At 46.9% G+C, this 23,348-nt stretch overlaps 1 protein-coding gene across 3 annotated transcripts in view; it reads right to left on the bottom strand.

Annotated features, from left to right (window-relative positions):
- The window catches only part of ADCY3 (adenylate cyclase 3), a 130,968-nt gene that overhangs the window by 78,361 nt on the left and 29,259 nt on the right, over positions 1–23,348 (bottom strand). For 2 of the 3 annotated variants that reach the window (XM_053249274.1, XM_053249264.1), the window contains one exon: positions 15,014–15,163. In XM_053249274.1, the coding sequence (XP_053105249.1) occupies positions 15,014–15,163 (150 nt within the window). Of the gene's footprint in view, positions 1–15,013; positions 15,164–18,283; positions 18,405–23,348 lie in introns of those variants that run through there. The other variant, XM_053249282.1, reaches the window with a different exon arrangement.

Raw genomic sequence — 23,348 nt, 5'->3', positions numbered from 1 at the left:
CAAGGATCCAGAGAACAAGTGGTAGGCCGTACTGCTCCAAGCAGCTTGTCCACATCATCAGGAGTCACAGATTGAAACTGATCCAACCTAACACTGCAAGAGGGATTGCTAGATACCTCCCTCACAGACCCTGCAGAAATAGTGGAGTCCAAGTCGGCCCGAATACAGGAGATTTTATTTGCAAAGAACCCACTAAAGACGTCACAGCAGAGTATCTCTGGGAATTGATTTGAGGCAGAAGGAGCAGAGATTATACTCCTCACCACCCAGGATAACTCTGCCGTACGTGAACCGGCAGACGCAATGCGCACTGACCAAAAACGCTTTTTCGCCGCGCGCACTGCCATTGCATAGGTCTTCAAATGGGTTCTATGCTGCATCCTGTCAGATTCGAGCCGAGTTCTCCTCCACTTGCGTTCCAGTCATCTACCAAGCCGCTTCATCCCCCGCAACTCCTCAGTGTATCAGGGGGCCATCTTAGAAGCAGGTCTGGAGGGACGCTTAGGAGCAATAATATCTACTGCCCTGGTGAGTTCCCTATTCCATGTTCTCACCAGGGCATCAACAGAATCACCGGCCGCACCAACAGCGAAACCCTCCAAGGCCTTTTGGAAACCTGCTGGGTCCAATACCAGCATTAAATGCTATTCCACTGTGCAACATCCTCCTTGCAAACAGAAACTAAAGCAGCAGTCAGAGACCTGGGCAGGAAGCTTTCTCTGCTTGATGTGCTAGATTTCTTTTTGCAGGTAACTTTTTAAGTAGGCAAACAGTCACAACCAGTATTGTTTAGCTGAAAGATTAGAATCGTTCGGACAATGGTTTTTCCCATGACACTCTATGGATGTGAAAGCTCGACTTTGAAGAAGCAAGATAGAAAAAGCATGGACACTTTTGAACTTTGGTGCTGGAGAAGACTCTTGAGGAAACCATGGACAGTCAGGAAAGCCAACAAATGGATCATAGAACAAATCAGTCCAGAATTTTCACTTGAGGCACAAATGACCAGGCTCAAACTATCATACTTCAGACACATTATGGGAAGACCCAGTCCATAATGCTGGGGAAAGTGAAAGGAAAGAGAAGGAGAGGACAACCAGCAGCAAGGTGGATAGACTCGATGACGACAGCAATGAATGCACCACTGAGAGACCTTAAAGGCCAAGTGGAAGACAGATCATCCTGGAGAGAATCTATCTATGTGGTCGCTAAGAGTTGACACCAACTTGACAGCACTTAATCAATCACTTAGCTGCAGTCTTAAGCAGTACAACCGATTCTAACCCCTCACGATCTGAAACTTCATCCTGCTGTCTGTGAGGACCAGGTTCCCAAAGTACGGACTGTCATCTTTTGCTACCCAGTCTTGCTCTCACATATTTTATCCTGTGGTTACTGTAACTACGAAGAGGCTGCTGCTTTTACTTCTGTCGCCACCCACACAAGGTCACACCCTTAGGATAGAACTAGACATTACAAGAGAAAAGGGGTTCCCAGCACTAATGCAAGCAGAGGGAAACCAGCAGGCAGGAGGAGGGTATTTAATCTTCCCATTCTCTCTGCAAGGACCCCTCCCATGCAGTTTGAAATAGTTTCTCTCTCTCCACTCTCTCCACTCCATGCATAATTTAATACACCTCAATCATGTCTCCCCTTAGTTGCTTCTTTTCCAAGCTCATAAGGTAGGTGCTCCAGGCCCCTGGTCATCTTGGTTCCCCTCTTCTGCACCTTTTCCACTTTCACAGTATTCTTCTTAAGAAACGATGACCATTGCTGAACACAGTACTCCAAATGCGGCCGCAACATAGGTTTGTATAAGGGCATTATAATATCAGCATGTTTATTTTCAATCCCCTTCCTAATGATTCCTAGCATGAGATTTGCCTTTTCCGCAGCTGCTGCACGATGCATCAACACTGTCAGTGAGCTGTCCACCATGATCTCCTGGTCTCTCTCCTGGTCAGTCACTGACAGCTCAGACCCCATCAGTGTATATGTGAAGTTTGAGGTTTTTGCCCCAATATGCATCGCTTTACACTTACACTGAAGTGTGTGTGTGTGTGTGTGTGTGTGTGTGTACACACACACACACACAGCAGAAACAAAACCCGCAAATCAGTTCTTTAGAAACAGTCATTACAGAACCATTTTAAAACAATGTAAATCCATTAACAATTCAAACATTTAAAACAGTTTCAAAACCCTGGAAGGCCAGGCCAAACAGATAGGTTTTAAGGGCCCTCCTGAAGGCCAACCATGAACTCCAGCTGTGGATTCCTGCCGGGAGTGCATTCCAGAGCCCAGGAGCAGCTACAGAGAAGGCCCGCCTCTGAGTCGCCACCAGACGTACCGGTGGTAACTGGAGACGGACTTCCTCAGATGACCTTAATGTGCAGTGGGGATCATGCATGCCATTTTGTTGCTCACTCCCCCAGTTGTGGATTTCACCACCCTAAATAGTTCAGTGTCATCTGCAGATTTGGCCACTTGGCTGCTTACCCCAATTTCTAGATCCACTCCCATCATCCCCAGTACAATGAATTGCAGCTGAGGATGATGGGAGTTATCATCCAGCAACAGCTGGAGAGCCTCAAGCCGGCCACCCCCGCAGCAGGATATCAACATCCCTTAGCTTCCTTTCGTGTTTGCATCTTACAAAGACTGAGCTTCTCTTGCTTACTTCAAGAGCAGAGCCGTGTCTTGCTTTTTCTTCCTAGTAAATGTTGCCCCCAGCTTCATCAGCAACTTGGCCAATTAGCCAAGCCACAGAAGAGCTCATTAGTCTGGCAGACTTCATCTTTAAACACCATAATAATGGGGTCTCTAGAGAGTCAAAGGAAAGCGGGGAGGGAGAGCTTTGCCTCTCACATAATCTGAATTATTACTCTTGTCATCTGGAGCTTTCTACAGTTTGCAGCTGCTGCAATTCTCTGCTTCAGGAGGGGATGCTTGGAGTCTCTGATCCCTCTTTGCTGTAACATCTGAAGGCCCAACCTTTTATGCATTCCCTTTGCTGCTGTGAAGATTATCAGATTATCAGAAAAAAGTATCTTGTATATGCTATTTCCTCCTTTCTGTCTAAATGTTTATTATGTTAAAAGGCAGAAAGATAAAAAGGCACGAGAGAGAAAAATGCAGAGATGAAAATAAGCTGTGTGGATCAAGATTGATATCCCAGCTATTGCAGAACTTAACCCTGTCCAAACCCAGCAATTCTCCCCTGCACCCATCCACCAATGCCATTTGCCCCCTAGCCAGTCTGCATTCAGTTGCAGAGCCTGGATGAGGGGGAAAATTTTCTCCCTCTCTCACAACACGAAAACCAGCGGTCACCCCATGAAAATGAGGGCCAGGAAATTTAGGACCAACAATAGGAACTATTTTTTTTTACACAGCACATAATTAATCTGTGGAATTCTCTTCCAGAGGATGTAGCAATGGCCCCTAGCTTGGATGGCTTCAAAAGGGGCTTAGACAAATTCATAGAGGAGAGGACTATCAATGGCTACTAATCTGGTGGCTATAGGCCACTTCCAGCCACAAAGGCACAATGCCTCTCAATACCAGTTGCAGACGAGCAACAGCAAGAGAGAGAGAGGGCATGCCCTCATCCACCTCTTGCCTGTGGGTTTCTCAGAGGCATCTAGTGGGCCACTGGAAATGGAATGATGGACGAGAGAGGCCATGGACTTGATCCAGCAGGGCCGTTCTTATAGCAATAGCAATAGCACTTACATTTATAAAGAGCTCTATAGCCGGAGCTCTTTAAGCGGTTTACAATGATGTAGCATATTGCCCCCAACATTCTGGGTACTCATTTTACCGACCTCGGAAGGATGGAAGGCTGAGTCAACCTTGAGCCCCTGGTCAGGATCGAACTTATGTAGTCCAACAGCAGCTGGATAGCTTGAACTTAGCCACCCCAAGTTGAAATGAATACAGATTTCTAGTAGCCAAGCTGTGCATTATTATTAATTTTAAAAACATTGCAATGTGTGATGTTTAATTAAGCTGCCATACTGAGTCAACCAGTGGTCCATCTACCCCAACATTGTGGTCTACTCTGACTAGCAGGGGCTTTCCAGGGTTTCTGCTATCATCGACTTCCTAGTCCTTTCTTAAACTAGAAAACCCAGGGATTTAACACATGAGCTTCTGATTGCACACTTTTTTATCCTGAATTCCAAAACATCAGATTCATACTTTTTATAATAAAAATATCACCCAGCAGAGAATACCACATAATGACTATTCACACATTACATTCTAGGCAGGGGGGTCTATACACTTGCACATGTTTTATATGAATGACTATAAAAATGATTGCATTCATTAAAAATCAACAGGGGGGCTGGACCGCTAAAAAATGAAGTGAACAGGTTGTATATAGTGTTGTATGTACATTGAATGCAACGTGTGAATAACTGTATGCATGTACACAGATTGTACACACAATGAACACAGTATGTGAATAAGGCTATAGGTGGGCCATAGACTATAGCCCTATTCAGACATTACATTGTATGATTGTACAAATTTGTACACTCATACATGTTTTTGTGTGAATGACTATTCCCGCTGCATTCATTTTAAAAGTGAACCTGGGTACAGGCCCCCTGAAATGCAGGATACAGATAGGAAATGCACTGCTATACATACCTGTGCACACTGTACCCTAATGATACAAGGGTTGAACACAACATATTAACAGGGCTTATAAAGTCACAACGTTCTTATGATACTGAAGCCCTATGCAGGCATATTGAAGCCCCCCTATTCAGGTTATGTTGTACCTGCATTCAGATGTCTGTACACTTGTACATTTCTTTGTGTGGATGACTAGACCTGCATTTATTTTAAAAATGAACCTGGGTACAGGCCCTTTCAAATGCATGGTGCATTTAGAAAACATGATGAATATTTATATACCACTTTTCAAGAAAAGTTCCCAGTGCGGTTTACATAGAGGTCCCAGGTTCAATCTCTGGCATCTTCAGGTAGACTCCCGCCTGAGGCCTTGTAGAGTCGCTGCCAGTCATTGATGACAATACTCAGCTAAATGAACCAATAGACTGACTGAGTATGTGGCAGCTTCCTACGTTCCTATAGAAGCTGAACACTTTCTTGTTTAAACTGGCTTTTAGTATCATGTCAAACTGATTGTTTACTGATTTTATTTGCTGCTTTTGTTTGCTAATAGGGGAAGAGAGATGGTCTTGAGGTGCGTATGAATGATCCTCTTTCCTAAGCAGAGTTTGTCTTGGTTTGTATTAGACGGATGAATACATGTGAATGCGGTAAGATATTCCCCTTAAGGAATGGGGCCGTAAGCTCAGTGGTAGAGCATTTGCTTGTGTGCAGAAGGTCCCAGGTTCCCTCCCTGGCAGCATCTCCAGATAGGGCTGAGAGAGATTCCTGCCTGCAACCTTGGAGAAGCTGCTGCCAGTCTGTGTAGACAATGCTGAGCTAGATGGACCAATGGTCTGACACAGTACATAGTAGCTTCCTATGTTCCTATGCATTTTTAATTGTCTCCAAGCCTTTTGTAATTTGCTTTGCTATATGAAAAGTGGGATATAAAAAAGTAAATGCATGTTTGACTTTAGATGCGTCTCTTTCACACGTGGCATTTTCAAATTTGGGAAACTGGTCAAAACATTCTCAGGAGTAGCCATATTAGTCTGTAACAGCAAAAACAACAAAGAGTCTTGTGGCACCTTAAAGACTAACAAATGTAAGGAAGTTGTCACAGCTTCTAACTAAAACCACTCCAGTTTATCACCATCAAACAACCCCATCTCCTTGTATAGGAGAGCTGGTCTTGTGGTAGCAAGCATGACTTGTCCCCATAGCTAAGCAGGGTCCACCCTGGTTGCATATGAATGGGAGACTAGAAGTGTGAGCACTGTAATAGATTCCCCTTCTTAGGGGATGGAGCCACTCTGGGAAGAGCAGAAGGTTCCAAGTTCCCTCCCTGGCAGCATCTCCAAGACAGGGCTGAGAGAGATTCCTGCCTGCAACCTTGGAGAAGCCGCTGCCAGTCTGTGTAGACAATACTGAGCTAGATGGACCAATGGTCTGACTCAGTATATGGCAGCTCCCTATGTTCCTATGACAGTGACTCCTTTCTCTCATTGGGTGGTAGACCTGTCTTTGCTTATAGACAGACCCCAAATCTTAAATGCTATGAGGGGTTCCCCACCTCAGCTCCTCAGATGTTGCTGGACTACAGCTCCCATAATCTTAGACGACTGTGGCTGGGGATGATGGGAGTTGTAGTCCAACACATTTGGGGACCGGTGTTTTGAAACCCCTGGTTTAAACCATTTTACAATCCCCTAAAGAAGATAATAGTCTGAGAAGATGTGAAAGCAGCTCACCCTTGCAGAAGTGTGCCCATTTTGAAGCCTCAAACCAGCCTACAATTTTACAGAAGTTCCCCTGCCCAGAAAGAGAAGAGGCTTTGCTGCAAACCTTTAAAAGTAATTTTCACAAGGCGTGTTCCAATTTTATTTTGGGATTTGCTCTGAATGTAAATAACTTGATTAATTAAGTGGATTTTAACCAAGAGCCTACAGGGGTTATGCTTCTGTAGCAGAGTCAGAGAACGGGTTGCTATGGAAACTGCACTGTCATCATGCCTCCCTCTTGCTTTCTCTGGGAACGGCCAGTCTAGAAATATAAACAAGGAGAAATCCTTCCACGAAGGAGCAGCTGCAAACGGAGAGACACAGACTGGGGACTCCAGGACAGAAGTTTGCTCCCTCCACATAGAAGAGCCTCTGGCCAGGGCTGTCTGTGTCAAAAGGAAGCCAAACGGTGCACCGAGGAAGCCCAGCTCCTGTTGCAAAACTCCAAGTGGGGATATTTATCCTCAGGCAAATGATCTCAGTAACCTTTACAACAACCCTGGATGCTAGATCAGTACTATTACAATGGGTCCACAGAACCCATTTGGTGGCTTCTGCCCCCGCCCCGCAACATTAGGGTTGTGCCACGGGCCTACCTTACAGGGCCGTCGTAGGAACTGAGACCTCTTACAGGGGTGTTGTAGGAATTATTGAAATAAGGTGCTTTTACATGTCCTATTGAAATAATGAATTGAAATAATGTACTTTCACATGTCCTGCTGCATGCACAGAGGTAAGGTCCACTGGGCATGCCTCAATTCCCCTCCATACATTTGCTGTTTGCCCCTGGAAAGGAAAGGTCCCTTCCAACTCTAAAATGCTAAGATTCGATTCCTTCTCTAGAGGTTTTCAAAGAGGCCGGGCATCCATCTGCCAAGGATGCTGCAGCAGATTCCTGCAGAGAGAAGGAGGCTGGACTAGACGAGCTCCCGGGGTCCCTGCCACCTCTCATGCTCTATGAGTGGTTTCTCTCACTTAAACCAGGGTTCCCGAGCCCCGGCTCCCCATAGCTATTGTTCTGGATTCAGCCATTGTGGTGAGAAGATGATGGGAGATGCAACAGGTTGGGGACCCCGCTGGCTTAAATAGCCCTCCAAATGCAACAGCCAGGGAATTCCCTCAAGCCCCTGCCTTTCCCTTACTCTAACAAAGGGCTGCACAACTTCCGTCCTCCTGCAGATGCTGGACTACAATTCCCATCATCCCTAAATTTTGGCTGCCATGGCTATGGATGATGGGAGTTGTAGTACAGCTGGGCTATGCAGTCCTGCACTAACACAGCCAGTGGGCTGAGAGAGATTATCATTGGTCGCTGAAGCAACTGTTGAGGGTTAGGCTGCAGCCTACTGCAGGCTTCTTCCAAGCCACCCCAACCTCTCAATTGCTTTGGGGGCAGACGGAACAGGGTGCCACTTTCATTCTACTTTCTCTCACAAAGCAAATACATCTCTGTATCTCTGCTGAGCACTCAAAGGCGATGCGGAGCACTTGGGCTCTTCTTCTTCTGCTACTACTACAACTTATATACCACTTTTCAACAAAAGTTTCCAAAGTGGTTTACAAAGAATGAATGAATGAATGAATGAATGAATAAATAAATAAATAAATAAATAAATAAATAAGATGGCTCCCTGTCCCCAAAGCGTTCACAATCTAAAAGCCGGGGCTACTGCGCAGGGACAGAAATGTGAGGGAACATGGACCACCTCAGAGTTCCCCAAGGGTAGGGTTGCCATGTCCCCTGGAATTTAGGGTAGCCCCCGGATTTTGGCTCCTCCACCCGGTTGCCAAATTCCACCCGGATCTACACGGATTTCAAACGCACTGCCCAGACTGCCCGGATTTTACTCTGGATCCGATCACATGGGAGGGCAGAGAAGGAGGGGGAAATAGACAAATCTGTCAAAGAAAGAAAGAAAGAAAAATGCAAATTAGCTGCCCCATAGTTTGCATGATATGCAAATTAGGCCACCCGGATTTGGGAAGTTTGAATATGGCAACCCTACCCAAGGGAAGAGCGCAGTTCTACTGTCTGGGCCCAAGCAGCATCCCTGACATCACCTGGATTGCAGAGGTCTGCTGAGAAGCACACCCAGTCAGCACTTCCCTCGGAGATCACAGAGTTTTGGATAAAGTCAACTTTAAAGGGTGCCCTCACGTTTAGCGGTTAGGTAGGCAGGTAGTAACCAGAGATAATGGTTGCAGAATCCTCTCCCCAGAGAGACTCACCTTTCTGGCCCTACTCTATTGAATTTTGGATGCCAGGTCAGAACGATTTTGTATTACCAGTATTTCACCGAAGGGTGACTTTTGAGTTTTGCTGCTGCATGTTTTCATGACCTGGGGCACACATGACTTAAAGATGACCTCTCCCTATGTCAACCCCCATGCCAGATATTCCCCCGCCCACACTAAGCCTTTTAAAGTGGTGGTTCTCTCACATTTAGCGGCAGAGAGAAGAGCCCAGCATAGCATCTCTCCTTTTAAAACATTCACAGGCTGCTTTCACAAGCCCAGAGTGACTTATTGTGAACTATATATGGATTATACAGTACAGCGGCGACCAGTCAAAGGCTTCACTGGCTGCTGTCAGTGTTGCTCGTGTGTGTGTGTGTACTTTTAGATTGTGAGTCCTTCGGGGACAGAGAATCATTTTCTTAAACATTCTGCTATATAAGCCACTTTGAGAACTTTTTTGTTTGAAGGGCATTATATAAATATTTTTATAATAATCATTATGCTAATCAAAGCAGATTCCGCTTTACTTTCCATCAATTATATATTTGTTATTTTGTTTATTTAGCAGACAATAACCAGGACTGCTTAGGAGCAGGGTCTTTACAGTAATTCCGGGCCCCGAGGCTGTGGAATTATCTACCCTCCTTCCTCCTTCCCCAAGGTACAAGGATGCAGCTTTTGGGCTGCTTTTAACCTGTCTGATTAAGGCTACGAACTGAGCTGTGCTAAACTGCACTGCGTGACCTGGGAGTCAACTACTGCTTCTTATCTCTTGCAGTTGTGCACATATCTCGTTGCGTGCAGTATACAAGATAGCAACTAGTCCCACATCAGCATTGATCTCTGCATCTATTATATCAGGAGTGGACGACCTATGGATTACAATTCTCATCATCCCCAACTGCAATTGCAGCTAGGGATTATGGGAGTTGAAGTTCAATAGCGGCTGGAGAGCCTCAGATCGCCCAACCCTGCACTATACAATCCTCAGTAAATCACTCTGATCATGCAAAAGCATCCTATATATATTTTAAATCATAAACGACCTCAAAACGACCTCAGAACAATGGGATATATGCTCATCACCTCCAGACTTCACTACTGCAATGCGCTCTATGTGAGGCTGCTTTTGTACATAGTTCGGAAGTTGGTACAGAATGCGGCAGCCAGGTTGGTCTCTGGGTCATCTCAGAGAGACCATATTACTCCTGTGTTGAAAGAGCTACACTGGCTGCCAATAGGTTTTTCCAGGCAAAATACAAGGTGCTAGTTATAACCTATAAAGCCCTGAACAGCTTAGGCCCTCGGTATTTAAGAGAACGTCTTCTTTGCCATGACCCCCACCACCCTTTGAGATCATCTGGAGAGGTTCGTTGCCATCAGCTTGACTGTCTACTCAGTACTGGTGGCTACCACTGCTGCCCCGAGACTCTGGAATGCACTCTCTGATGAAATAAGAGCCTCCCCATCTCTGGCAACTTTTTAAAAAGGCAGTTAAGACACATTTGTTCACCCAGGCTTTTAATTAGATTTACAGTTTTTCATAGTTTTTAACAATTTTAACATTGTGTAAACTTTTTAATTGTTTTAATTGTTTCAGTTTGTACTATTTTATTGTAAACCACCCAGAGACATAAGTTTAGGGAGGTATATAAATTTGTTAAATAAAATTTAAAAATAAACAAACAAACAAATAAAATGTTCTGAATATAGATATTTGGAAACAAACACCCATAAACTTTTGTTTCTTATAAATACAAACTATTATTGCATGCAGATTGTGACATCCCCCCCCCGCCCCAAGCATCATCTTACTTGGGATACTAAAACTAAGTATACACAAAATGTATCCTGCCAATTATGTCTCTGAAATGTCTGGGAACCTTTTTTTTTTTTTTTTAATGAAATAATATTGATAAAAACACACCAGAGGAGTTCAATTTGGTTGTTTCCATTCTCGGTAGGAACAAAATGTCACCATATATGGGAATGACTGGGAGAAAAATAAAATGTCATCCCAACTTCTAGATGTGTGTATTGTTTTGAAAGAATCCACAAATCAAGTTATTTTGAATGTTTTTCCTTTTCATATAATTTTAGAGCTGGAAGAGACTTTGGAGTTCTGCAAAATGATATTTTTAACATACATCCTCTGCTGTTTTTCTGCCTAGGTTATCTATGCCATGTGGAGCCTGATCACAGGAGAATGGTTTGTCTGCTATGAACACACCATTGCACAGATGTGTAAATAAGGTCTGATAAAGGATAATTTGCATATCTAGACTGGGGTTCATCCAGACCAAACCACACAAAGAGAGTGTGGTACCTATGCAGGAATAGGGGCACTGCTCCCTAAGAAGTCTCCACAACATTTGCAAGGAACATGAAATGAGTAAGAGCACAGACTGTGCCCAGGTTCAGCAAAGGTTTGGGAGAAAACTCCCCACATACGGGCATCAGTTGAATCTAAGTATAGAAGCATAAAATGCTCCAAAAGTTGTGTAACCCTATGAGTATAGCCCCTGTTGGAACACACCTATGGGGTTACCATGGTGTGGACTCTGAGACAGAGAGAAGAGAAGGGAACAAGAGAAGAATGGAGTGAGAAACAGGTCTGACCCAACAGAATTGTTGGGCTCTGAGGGTTTGCCATAGTATGTGTGGCTGAGGGGTTTGTTGTAAATTATATACAGGCTGGAATCATTTTTATCATTTCTTCCGGTTCCCCGCCTCCTCCCTGCCGCTTTTGTTGAATCAACCTCAGTTCTGGTGATATAGACTTGAAAGCAGCTCACTGTATTCCTTTCCCACCCATGCCCCTGACAGAATTAGAGCAGGGTGGAGCTGAACCACATTAGTCTGGGGTTTCGTAGTATTATTCCTCACCCCTCCCACCCCAACCAAGCTCAGGCCCTACCACCTCATTCACAACTGGACTGGAGAGGTGCTGAGTGGGAAGGTGAGGGTTACAGTTGCAGGGGTGCAGCCACAATAGAACATCACAAAAGAATGTGGCACATTATATGTGCCACAACAGAACATCCTCCTAAATTGTTTTTTAAAAGGTTTTGTAAATTGTGGACAATGCAAGTCATTGAAGGGTACTAGAGAAAGACATGCTGTTCTGCTAGCTCCAGGTCTTAACGCTCACATCAATTTCGGAGGATGAACACAACTGAAGGAAACCTGGGCGGGTGCGTGGCTGGGGGGGTCAGTCATGTGACTTGCCTCGGGGGGGGCAAGGCAGTGAGCCCCCAGACAACTGTCTCCCCTTGCCCTATGACAGTTACGCCCCTGTACAGCTGCATGTCTAATAGTTGCTGTTAAAACCCGATTTGATCCATTCTATCCATTTGCAAAAAAGAGTACTGAACGCAGAACAACAACATGCTGTGTCAATGTACTGAAGCCATGATCAAGGAGGGAGTCAGTCAGGGCCAGCTCACTCAGGCACTGGCTGAGGGCTCAGGGCTGGCCTTGTAGTAGCAAGCATGAATGGTCCCCTTTGCTAAGCAGGGTCCACCCTGGCTTGCATTTGAATGGGGGACAACATGTGAGCACTGTAAGATATTCCCCTGAGAGGATGGGGCCACTCTGGGAAGAACATCTGCCTGCTTGCAGGCAGAAGGTTCCACCAAGTTCCCCCCCTGGCAGCATCTCCAGATACGGCTGAGAGAGACTCCTGACTGCAACCTTGGGGAAGCCGCTGCCAGGTTGTGTAGACAAAAATAAGCTAGATGGGCCAGTGGTCTGACTCCTATGCTCCTATGGCATCAAAGGGCCCATGCTGATCCCTGAGGCCCTAGTGGGAAAAACTGGCAGCTTTTTTCAGTCATGTAGCCTTCAGGGACATATTTAGAAGTGTTAAAGAGCACTTGCGGGGGGAGGGAGGAGACATCGGCAAAAATGACCCTGTTCCCCCCGCCCCATACGCGCACACACACACACCCATCAGGATAGTGGATTACTAAACTCTGCAAAGGAACTTTGCATGTAGCACCCCCACACCATTAGGGAGATGTCAGTCAATATTTATTACTGATATCCCAAAACTGAGCACTGCATGAGCTCAGCTTCTGATTCCTAGCCCTAAATTCTTAATGTCCCATTTGTCATTGCCAAAGGGAAACTGTGCAGTTGCCCCCAAAAGCTGCATTTGCTGTTCTCAGGCTGTACCTCTTCAGCACAGGACTGTCCAGGAAATGTAGGCGCGAAAAAAAGAAGTACTTTTTCACACAGCACATAATCATTCTATGGAATTCTCTGCTACAAGGTGTGGTGATGGCCTCTAACTTCGATGGCTTTAATGAGGGCTTAGACCAATTCACGGAAGATAGGTCTATCAATAGCTACTAGTCTGGTGACTATAGGCCACCTCCAGCCTCAGAGGGAGGATGCCTCCAGATACCAGTTGCAGGGGAGCAACAGCAAGAGAGAAGGCATGCCTTCACCTCTTGCCTGTGGGCTTCTCGGAGGCAACTGGTGGGGCACTGTGTGAAATAGGATGCTGGACTGGATAGGCCTCCTTGGGTGTGATCCTCCAAGGCTGTTTTTATGTCCACTGCAGTGATCAAAAGCAGGCATTTCTAATATGACAGCTGCTTTATAAATGGATAGTCAGATGCCATAATGTCACATGCTCTGTGAACCCACCTCAGAGAAATCTGCCCTGCACAAGGCACAGCATCAGAGCAGAGTGACTCAACGGAGCTGGCAGAAAAGAGAGCTCCGTCTGCTTTGTGGGGTCATTACTACTTCTGATTCCAGGAATACTCTGTATGTAGGATGGCATTGATTTTGGCATCTGCTGGATGCAGAGACTGACCTTTTGAAATCAATGTTGGGTGAGTGAGGAGATCTGGATCTCCCCTCCCAGATCTGGACAAGTGAGCAGAGACAGTAAGGCCTCCCCCCAGGGGCCTTTTGCTGACAGTATCGAAATGCTTTTGATTGTTTTCCCACAGCCATGAGGACTAGAAACTAAGGAAACCAGAGACTCTATGCAAAACTTTGCAAAAGCGAAAAACCAAAGAGACAAAGCAGTCCTGGCCCCAATCCTCAATCCTTCCTACTGATTAACTACTGCTTCATGCAAGTCTGTTGCCTCTCTTTGGCTGAGCCAGTGTTAATTATTTCTACTAGACAAGTCTGTCCAGAGCTGAGGCTAAAGGCACTTCCTGACAAAACAAGGATTCCCTCAACACTTCACATCTCTCCATAAATCTTCCCTGTTTCTTTCAGCTCATGCGCCCTTCGCAGGAGACCCTGGTCGGCTTGTCAGACACATGGCACAGGCCTTGAGTTGTGCCCTCTTTCTCAGCAGCACATAAATCCCTCTGCAAAGACCTGCACAAGCACGCTTTGACGACAGGAAAAGTTTATCTCCCCATGAACCCACAGCTCAGGATGACATCAATAGCACTTTGGTGATGCTAATCAGGAAGCTGTTATGAACCGGCTGGGGTGGGACAGGCCGCAGAGCTGTCGGCAGGGCCGGCAGCTGTGAACTGGATGCAGCAGAGTCTATTAAAAGGATGCTGTGTGTATTTTTAACCGCTTTCCCAATATACCCAGAAATGGTGTGCGTGCATTTCTGAAGCTGCACTAACACAGGAGGAGGTGGGGGGAATGAATGACCAGAATGAACTGACTCACTTTCTCGAGGCCCAGACAATGGTCTGAAGGCACGCAGCACACCCCTACTGCTGAACCAAAGCAGGCCTGGCCTCCTGAACAGCCTGTGCGGGAGACCACCTGGGACCATACAGAAGCCCCATTCAGCTCTGTAGAGAAAGAGCGGGATATAAATGCGATAAATACAAGAAATCCTGCTGCTTCTCCTGTACATCCCTTCTCAAGACCAGCTCCGTCTGCAAAGCCTGGTGCTAAGTCAAACTATTGGTCTATCTAGCTCAATATTTCTCTACCTGCTCTCTGGGGTCTTCCCCATTACCTGCTACCAGCTCCTTTTAACTTGGGAGGTGTCAAGGATTGAACCTGGGATCCTCAGCATGCCAAACATGGACTCTACTGCTGAGCAATGGCCTCTCAGTCCTGATCCCCCTGGACAGGGACTGCAACACTTCTGTGTTATGGTCAGAGCTCCGCATGAGATAAACAGTGGGCGTGGAAGGAAGGAAGATCCTGTTTACAAAAGCCTAGCTGTACACGATGCAAAGCTAAACAGTTTAGCATCTGGAATCCCATGTCAACTCTGCAATGCCAGGTGCACATGCTAATTCCTCAGCCAGAAGCTGACTACACTAGCCCTCCTCCACGGGTATCCAACCCAACTCCTGAGCTTCTCCCGTGCATGCGAGGCAGGAAGACCACCTCAGTGACCACTGTCATTCTTCCACTCTTACCTGCTGCTGGCTTTGCTCCTCCAGATTGAGCTTGACCTCCAGAGACTGCCTTGCTTCCAGGAAGGCTTTGCGGTGTTTACGATCTGCCATGTAGTACGACATGATGCCCACGCAGATGGTACACAGGTAGATGGCAACGTTGGACAGGATCTTGAATTTAAAAGGAGAACATAAATTATCAGTCTCTAGAAAATGGAGGTAGGTAAGGTGCAGTGCGGAAGAGGAGGGCAATTAGGTCCACACCCTCATTCGTGAGAGACATTAGGTTATTCTTCCTGTGCTATACAGACAAAGAAATGGCACAGATTCTGCACCAGAGTGTTACATTCCAAACACATCATGCTACTTCATGAGTCAGTCAGTCCTGTTTGGAATAGCAGCAGATCTCCAGTGCTTTGGAAAGAGGCCCTTCCTAACAATGAAGCCCCAGATCTTTTTCACTGGAGATGCCAGGGACTAAATCAAAGGTCTTCTCTGGGCAACGTGCAAGCTCAACCAATGGCTCTCGCTTTAAAAAGCTAAATAAAGCTGCTTTCTGTTGAGTCAGACTTTGATCCATCAAACTCAGGAGTAGCCAACTGGAGAACTTTCCAGCTGCGGCTGGACTACAACTCCCATCATCCTCAGCTGCAACTGTTGTTGGACTACAACTCCCATCACACCCAGTTGAAATTGCGACTGGGAGTGATGAGAGTTATAGTCCAACAACAGAAGAGCCTCAAGTTGCCCTGGGTTAGCCCAACCTGTAATATTCCAACTGGCAGCAGCTGTCCAAGCTGGTTTCTCCAGCCTCAGAAATGTGAGATCTCCAGAGCACAGCACATGTGCTCTCCCACCAAGATATGCCCTCCTGTTTTATTTTACTTATTTACATTTATATCTCAATTTTACTCCAAGGAGCCCAGAGCAGGGTACAGGCTTATGTTTATCCTCACAACCACCCTGTGAAGCAGGTTAGGCTGAGAGATAAGCCATTAGTCCAGAGTCCCCCAGTGAGTTTCATGGCCGTATCAGGGATCGAACAGCACAGTGCTTGGAGCAGGGTGCAATGGGAAGGGATGAGATGCCATCCCACTTCTTTTCGGGAGGAACGAATACGAAGAACACAACCACAACTATTTAAGGTGAATATTTATATACCACTTTTCAACAAAAGTTCCCAAAGCAGTTTACATAGATATAAATAAATAAATAAATAAAGGCTCCCTGTTCCCAAAGGGCTCACAATCTAAAAAAAAGAAACATAAGAGAGGCACCAGCCACAGCCAATGGAGGGATGCTGTGCTGGGGCTGGATAGGGCCAGTTGCTCTCCCCCTGCTTCATAAAAGAGAATCCCCACTTTAAAAGGGGGCCTCTTTGTTCAGCAGGGGACTAAAGCCATCCGAGTTCTTAGCATCATAAATAATTCAATCTAACCAAATTTGGAACTTAACTATCCAACTCCCTTTCTTCTCCAAGTTTAAGCACCGGGTTAGCAAGCATTGAAGCTGAAGTAGAGGGCAGAGTCGTCATTATTAATCAATTAATTCAATTTCTATACCGCCCTTCTTCTGAGTCATGGCAGAGGAAACGCAGGCAAGATAATTATAACAATAATAATAATGTTTGTATACCTCTTTTCAAAAGAAAGGTTTCCAAAGCAATTTACAAAGAAAAAAGCATAATGGGAAGAGGACAATTCCCTGTTCAGGGCTCATAGTCTAAAAAGAAACAGAAGGTAGAAATACGAGCAAAAGGGCTGGATAAGGCCAGCTGCTCTTCCCCTGATAAATATAAGAGGACCACCACTTTAAAAGAAACACTACTTTGCCCAGTAAGCAGCAGCAGCAGCTGATGAAGCCAAACTGGCAGCTGTGAAGATGCTGGCAGGAACAGGTTCTAGACTAGATAATGTCTCTATTTCACCAGTGCTGAAACAACTCCACTGACTTGCCATGAATTTCCATTAAAGCCCTATATGGCCTGGGATGAAGACATCTCCAAAACTGTCTACACTTATATGAACTTGTCTGTGTCCCCAGCTACAAAAATTCATCGAATGGGGATTGGAGGAAGGGCCTTCTCTGTAGCGGCATCCCAGTTGTGGAATGCTTCTCTTCAGTGCCAGGCAAAGACATTTTTGTTTACTCAGGCTTTTAAACCAGTGTTATGGTGTTTGGTTTGGTTTGGTTTTTTGCTTTTGCTGTGTTCTTAGTGTGGATTTTACTATTTTGTTTTGTATTTTAAGTGTTTGTAAGCTGCCTCGGACATTTTATAGAAAGGCAGAATAGAGATATACAAAAATAATAGACAAGGATGTTCAAGAAAGGAATCACTGAAAAAGTGAGAGAACAAATGATAAAGAAAAGCAGCAAGCCTTATGAGCAGGAAGGTGCTCCAGAGTTTGCCACTTGACTTAGCAGGGTGTAGCACACCCATCTGTGGCTCCAGTCACTAGGGGTGTGCATGGAACTGTCTGGCCCGGTTCGGTACGAGGCTAGATCGGCCTCAAACCAAACCGGACCAGTTCGGTCCAGCCCCCCATCGAACTGCCCCCAGTCCAGTCCATTTCCCGGACCGGTTCGTGGATTTTTTAAAAAATTAAATTATTTTTAAAGTACCTTTAGCCCCTTCGGGGGGCTTGCTGAGCCCACGTTGGGGGGGGTGTCCACGTGGGTTTCCTCTCCCCCTGCCGGCCTTCTTCATCACCACGGCGGCCCGCCGTGGCCGGGTAAATGAACATTTTCGGCCCTTTGGGGCCTCTGTAGGAGCGCGCAGCCGCCGCGCATGTGCCAATGCTCTGAGGGCATTGGCGCATGCACGGCAGCCGCCAAAATGGTGGCCGCGTGCTCCTACGGAGGCCCAAAAGGGCTGAAAATGTTCATTTACCCGGCCACGGCAGGCCGCCGTGGTGATGAAGAAGGTCGGTGGGGGGAGAGGAAACCCAGCTTAACCCAGTTTTCAGGTGCGAGAGCGCCCAAAAAGCAGGTTAGAGGATCGTGTGTCGTGCCACAGTGACTCACGAGTAGGCCCGCAACGGGGAGGCTACAACAAGTCTCCCAGCATCGGGTGGCTTCCCAGAATGCCCTGTGCACTCACACGGGTCATTCTGGGGCTCCCGAATCCTGCCGCCCCAGCCGGTTCTATGACGGAGCCAGTAATTGTCTGGGCAGCCGATCTGGCCACCCAGGGAGGGTTCCCTGCCTGTCTGTGGGGAGAGCGGGTGGAGTCTGCTCTCCCCGCAAAACCCCTTCAGGCTCCTCACACTGCTCGTGTGGTGGTTCATCTACCTTTGCTCAAATGCTGGGGACAGAAGGTGGGTTGGCCGACCAGCTCCCACACGATCGCTTTACCCCCTTCCTCTCTATGGCTCTCTGGATTCACACGACTGCCGATCAGGAGCATCAACAGCTCTCCTTCCCAGCCTGGGCACTCCTCCTGTCCTGTTTAGGGCCATGTGAACGAGCGACAGTGAGGTGTGAGGAGCCTCAGCTATACCCGACCCGTCCTGGAGCACAGACACAGAGGAGCGACTCTCCATTGGCTGGGCTCGCCTTTTAGTCCTCTCAGTTGCCCTCGCTCTTATCTTCCCTTCATTAACTTGTTGAGGTGTTTTGGAAACTTAAAAAAAACAACACCTTGTCAAGTCTCTAAGCACCTGAGTGTCGAGGGGCAGGGAGGCATCTGGGGAGAGCAACTTCTTCAACAGAGCTGGCATCCGATAGGCATGCAGCGAACTGTTTTCTATACCCTACATTCGGACGAGGAGCCCAGACCCTGCCTGGCTTGGTTGAATGCTGTTGAGAGAGACCAGATTTTGAGGATTTGTGTTTTTAGCCAACTTTCCGAACGGAAGGAGGCTCGCGAGATCTCTCTGTCTGTCTCATAATAACTTTTCTTTGATACAACCCAAGTGTATAGGACAGGAGAGCAGGAGCCCTGCTAGGGGGTCTTGATGGGGTATTTTTATTTTGATCTGCCATCTTGAAATACGACAGCGGCCATTTAAGTCATTAACAGCACCATCCCTTTACAACTCATGTGTTTACAGTGACTTTTCTAATGGAACATTTTTTCTCTAATGGACTTTTCTAATAGAAATGAGGCACCCAGACCAGGGGAGGGCACAACATCAGCTCCCATAGAGACCGGCTCTGGCCTGTGAGGCCTGTCGGAGCAGCCCTTCCTCCACCTTCCCAGGCGTACTGAAAGACCTGTGTGCCCTAAGAGGAAGGCAAGAAGGGAGGCACCCAAGAACATAGGAAGCTGCCATATATTGAGTCAGGCCATTGGTCTATCTAGCTCAGTATTATCTTCACAGACTGGCAGCGGCTTCTCCCAGGTTGCAGGCAGGCATCTCTCTCAGCCCTGTCTTGGAGATGCTGCCAGGGAGGGAACTTGGAACCTTCTCCTCTTCCCAGAGCGGCTCCATCATCCCCTGAGGGGAATATCATGCAGTGCTCACACATGTGGTCTCCCATTCAAATGCAACCAGGGCAGACCCTGCTTAGCTAAGGGGACCAGTCATGCTTGCTACCACAGGACCAGCTCTCCTCTCCAAGAAGTTTCCCACACAGGGCTTTTAAAGCCCTTTAGCTCACATCTCCTCCAGAATGGAGGGTGCATGTTCACATACCAGGCAGATTTACCCCCAAGTCCCTATGAACTATCGGGGAACACTTCACACACAATTTGGGTTTTCCACAATTCGGGTTTTTCACTGCACTCTCAGCCCAGTTTATATCCGGGGTTTAAAAAATCCACTTTTTGCATTGGGTTTTGGGGATAACTTTGTGTTTGCAGTAAAGTCTCATAGAAAACTCTCGGTGAAGCCTGCTGTGCGGAGAACTCCCAGGCAAGCAAGCTCTTGTCCTCAGCTCCTGAAAAGACCAACAGCCTGAGACATTTTATTGATCTTATATCATTTCCTTGTTTTAATACTGTAAAACTTGAATGCCTTTGTCAAGGCAGAAACGCGGTATAAAAATGCAACAAACAAATACCTTTGTCATAAATCCTGGACCTGCTGGAATCCTCGTTCATGTTGAAAGAAATGGAATGTGGGCTCCATATCTTCTGCTTTGAACTTCTTGTTTTTTAAAGTTATGCTTACAAGACTAGTAAAGTTGTGCCGTCGAGTCGGTGCCGACTCCTGGCGCCCACATAGCCCTGTGGTTTTCTTTCTGTAGAATAGAGGAGGGGTTTGCCATTGCCATCTCCCACGCAGCATGAGATGATGCCTTTCAGCATCTTCCTATATTGCTGCTGCCTGATATAGGTGTTTCCCATGGGAAACATACCACCGGGGAGTCAAACAGGCAACCTCTTGCTCCCTAGGCAAGTTACTTCCCCACTGCACCATTAGGTGCATTAGGTATGAGCCTAGTATATTAACATAATAATAATTAACTGAGCACAGGAAGCTGCCTTCCAGGGTCAGGGGCTTGGCCCATCTAGGCCTGTATTGCCTGCTCTGACTGGCAGCAGTTTTCCAGGTTCTCAGGCACAGGTCCTTCTCATTGCCTGCTACTGGATCCTTTTCACTTCGAGAGGGTGGGAACTGAACTGTGTGCAAAGCAGCTGCTGCAAAGCAGCTGTGTGCAAAGCAGCTGCTGCACCACTTAGGATATGGCTCTTCCTCATGCATACATGTCTGAGAGAAGCAAATCCCTCCTTTGCAGCATTCCCAAGAGCTTCCCTTTCATCTTCTGTACCAGCAAACAGCCCTGCTCATGACTTGGCCATCTCTCTGCATGCAGTCATCTTCTTCTTGTGGCCATCAGCCCAACTTTAAGAACCTAAGAACAGCCCTGCGGGATCAGGCCCAAGGAAGCCCATCTAGTCCAGCATCCTGTTTTGCACAGTGGCTCACCAGATGCTGCTGGAAGCCACAGACAGGAGTTGAGGGCATGCCCTCCCTCCTGCTGTTACTCCCCTGCAACTGGTATCTAGAGGCATCCTGCCTTTGAGGCTCGAGGTGGCCTGTAGCCCTCAGACTAGTAGTAGCCGTTGATAGACCTCTCCTCCATGAAGTTATCCAAACCCCTCTTAAAGCCATCCAGGTTGTTGGTTGGCTTGTTGGTTGTTTCTCTTTGTTCAGAATGCCTTTACTGTACGGGCCCCTGCCATCGCTACAATCACATTTCCGCTTTTCTTATGCCCCTCCGCTGCCTTCCTGTCAAACCTTGCAAGGTTCTAGTCCAGGCCAACTTAGCCTGTTGTTGAACTACAACTTATTGTGGCTTTGGATTACGGGAGTTGTAGTTCAACAACAGCTGAAGGGCCAAGTTGGCCCACCTCTGTTCTATGGGGTTCTCCCCCTTTTCTCACTGACAGAGAACTCCACAGTTCTCCTCAATTTCTCACTGACAGTGGCTGATATCCAGAGCAATGGTGAGTGTTTTTGTAGAACAAGCAAATTTCCACCAGCGCAGGAAGATTGCTTTCCCTGTTGCACTTAAAAAAGCAGGCATTTGTGTTCCCATTAAAACAAAAGAGACGTGCTGCACTTGTACAACTGCAAGCACGCTTGTGGCAGTGCAACACTAGTGTAGGGCACAAGCTCCACATTTTGTACAACTAGCTAGCACAACAGGGAGGAGAGCTGGGCTTGTGGTAAAAGTGTAAAGTGTGCCGTCAAGTCAATGTTGACTCCTGGCAACCACAGGGCCCTGTGGTTTTCTTTGGTAGAATACAGGAGGGGTTCACCATTGCCTCCTCCTGCGCAGATTGAGATGATGCCTTTCAGCATCTTTCTATATCGCTGCTGCCCGATATAGTACCAGCGGGGGATTCGAATCGGCAACCTTCCGCTTGTTAGACAAGCATTTCCCCACTGTGCCACTTGTGGTAGTAAGCATGAACTGTCCACTTTGCTAAGCAGGGTCCACCCTGGTTTGCATGTGAATGGGAGACCACAATCCACATGTGGGCACTGTAAGATGTTCCCCTCAGGGGAGGGGGTCCATAGCTCAGTGGAAGAGCATCTGCATGCAGAAGGTTCCAAGTTCCCTCTCAGGCATCTCCAAGATAGGGCTGAGAGAGATTTCTGCCTGCAGCCTTGGAGAAGCCGCTGCCAGTCTGTGTAGACAATACTGAGCTAGATGGACCAAGGGTCGGACTCAGCATACAGCAGCTTCCTATGTTCTTAACAGCTTTGCACTAGCAAACTGTCCTCCCGCAGGCGCTCCATTGCTCTGGATGCCAGCCAACACCCCCCGCACTGCACTCCAGCTTCCGCCCTCCATTTCTCACTCCCTTCTCTGTGCTGCTTCTCGTCATCTTGCTCCCAGTGCCTGCAACCGCCTCCCACTCCAATTTGTTAGGCTGAGTTAATGTACACGAAGCCCTCAGGAGGAAAGTGCTATATTAAGCATTATTTATTAGGAGGGTTATAGGCACAGGCTTGGCGGACTGGGGCTATTTCCAGACCGAAGGCTTTTTCACACAAGCCTTCGTGACTTGTGCAAGGAACTGCACAGGAAGTCATAGCTGCGTGTTTATACCCAGGAGTTCTTGCACTAGGTCAGGGCTACTCGACATCTGCCCTCCAGCTGTTTTTGGACGTCAGCTCCCAGCATTCCCAGCCGCAGTGGCCAAATAGTCAAGGATGATGGGAGTTGTAAGCCAACATCTGCAGGAGGACCAAAGTTAAGTAGCCCTGCACTGGGTCATCCCAATATTTTCTGTCTGCACTCTGCACCAGTGACAGAATGCTGGGGAACCTTGCTGATTGGGTTTAGCACACTTCCATCTCACCAAACTTCTACACCATTTCTCCCCCTCTACTTCTGCCAAAACTCTCAGGGAGCTTGGAATGGAAGGTCTCCTGCGAGCAGAGACACTTTTTTAAAGTGGTGATTCTCTTATATTTAGCAGGGGCGAGCAACTGGCCCTATCCATCCCCAGCACAGCATCCCTCCAGTAGCTGTTGCTGGAGTCTCTCTTATGTTTCTTTTTTAGACTGTGAGCCCTTTGGGGCCAGGGAGCCATCTTATTTATTTATTTATTTATTTATTTATTTATTTATTTATTTGATTGTTTTTATCTATATAAACCGCTTTGGGAACTTCTGTTGAAAAACAGTATGTAAATATTAGTACTTGTATTCAAAACCATGTTTGAATGTCGTTTTCAGCATGTCCTTGTTCTCCTAAGAAAGGGGTTCCCAACCTGTGGTCCTCCAGATGAACTACAACTACAACTCCCATCAGGACCACAGGCTGGAAACCCCTATCTTAATAACAGTTCGGAGTTCTGGGACCCGCGAAAGGGCTTTTTTGGTTGCTGCCCCACTCTCCTTTGGAATTCTCTTCCCCTTCAGATTCATCTAGCCCCCTCTCTACCAGTCTTTAA

This window comes from Hemicordylus capensis, chromosome 1, assembly GCF_027244095.1.
Source record: "Hemicordylus capensis ecotype Gifberg chromosome 1, rHemCap1.1.pri, whole genome shotgun sequence".
NCBI classification, from domain to species: Eukaryota; Metazoa; Chordata; class Lepidosauria; order Squamata; family Cordylidae; genus Hemicordylus; species Hemicordylus capensis.
Note: the sequence above shows the minus strand (reverse complement) of the source record. Positions and strands in the feature narration are given on the sequence as shown.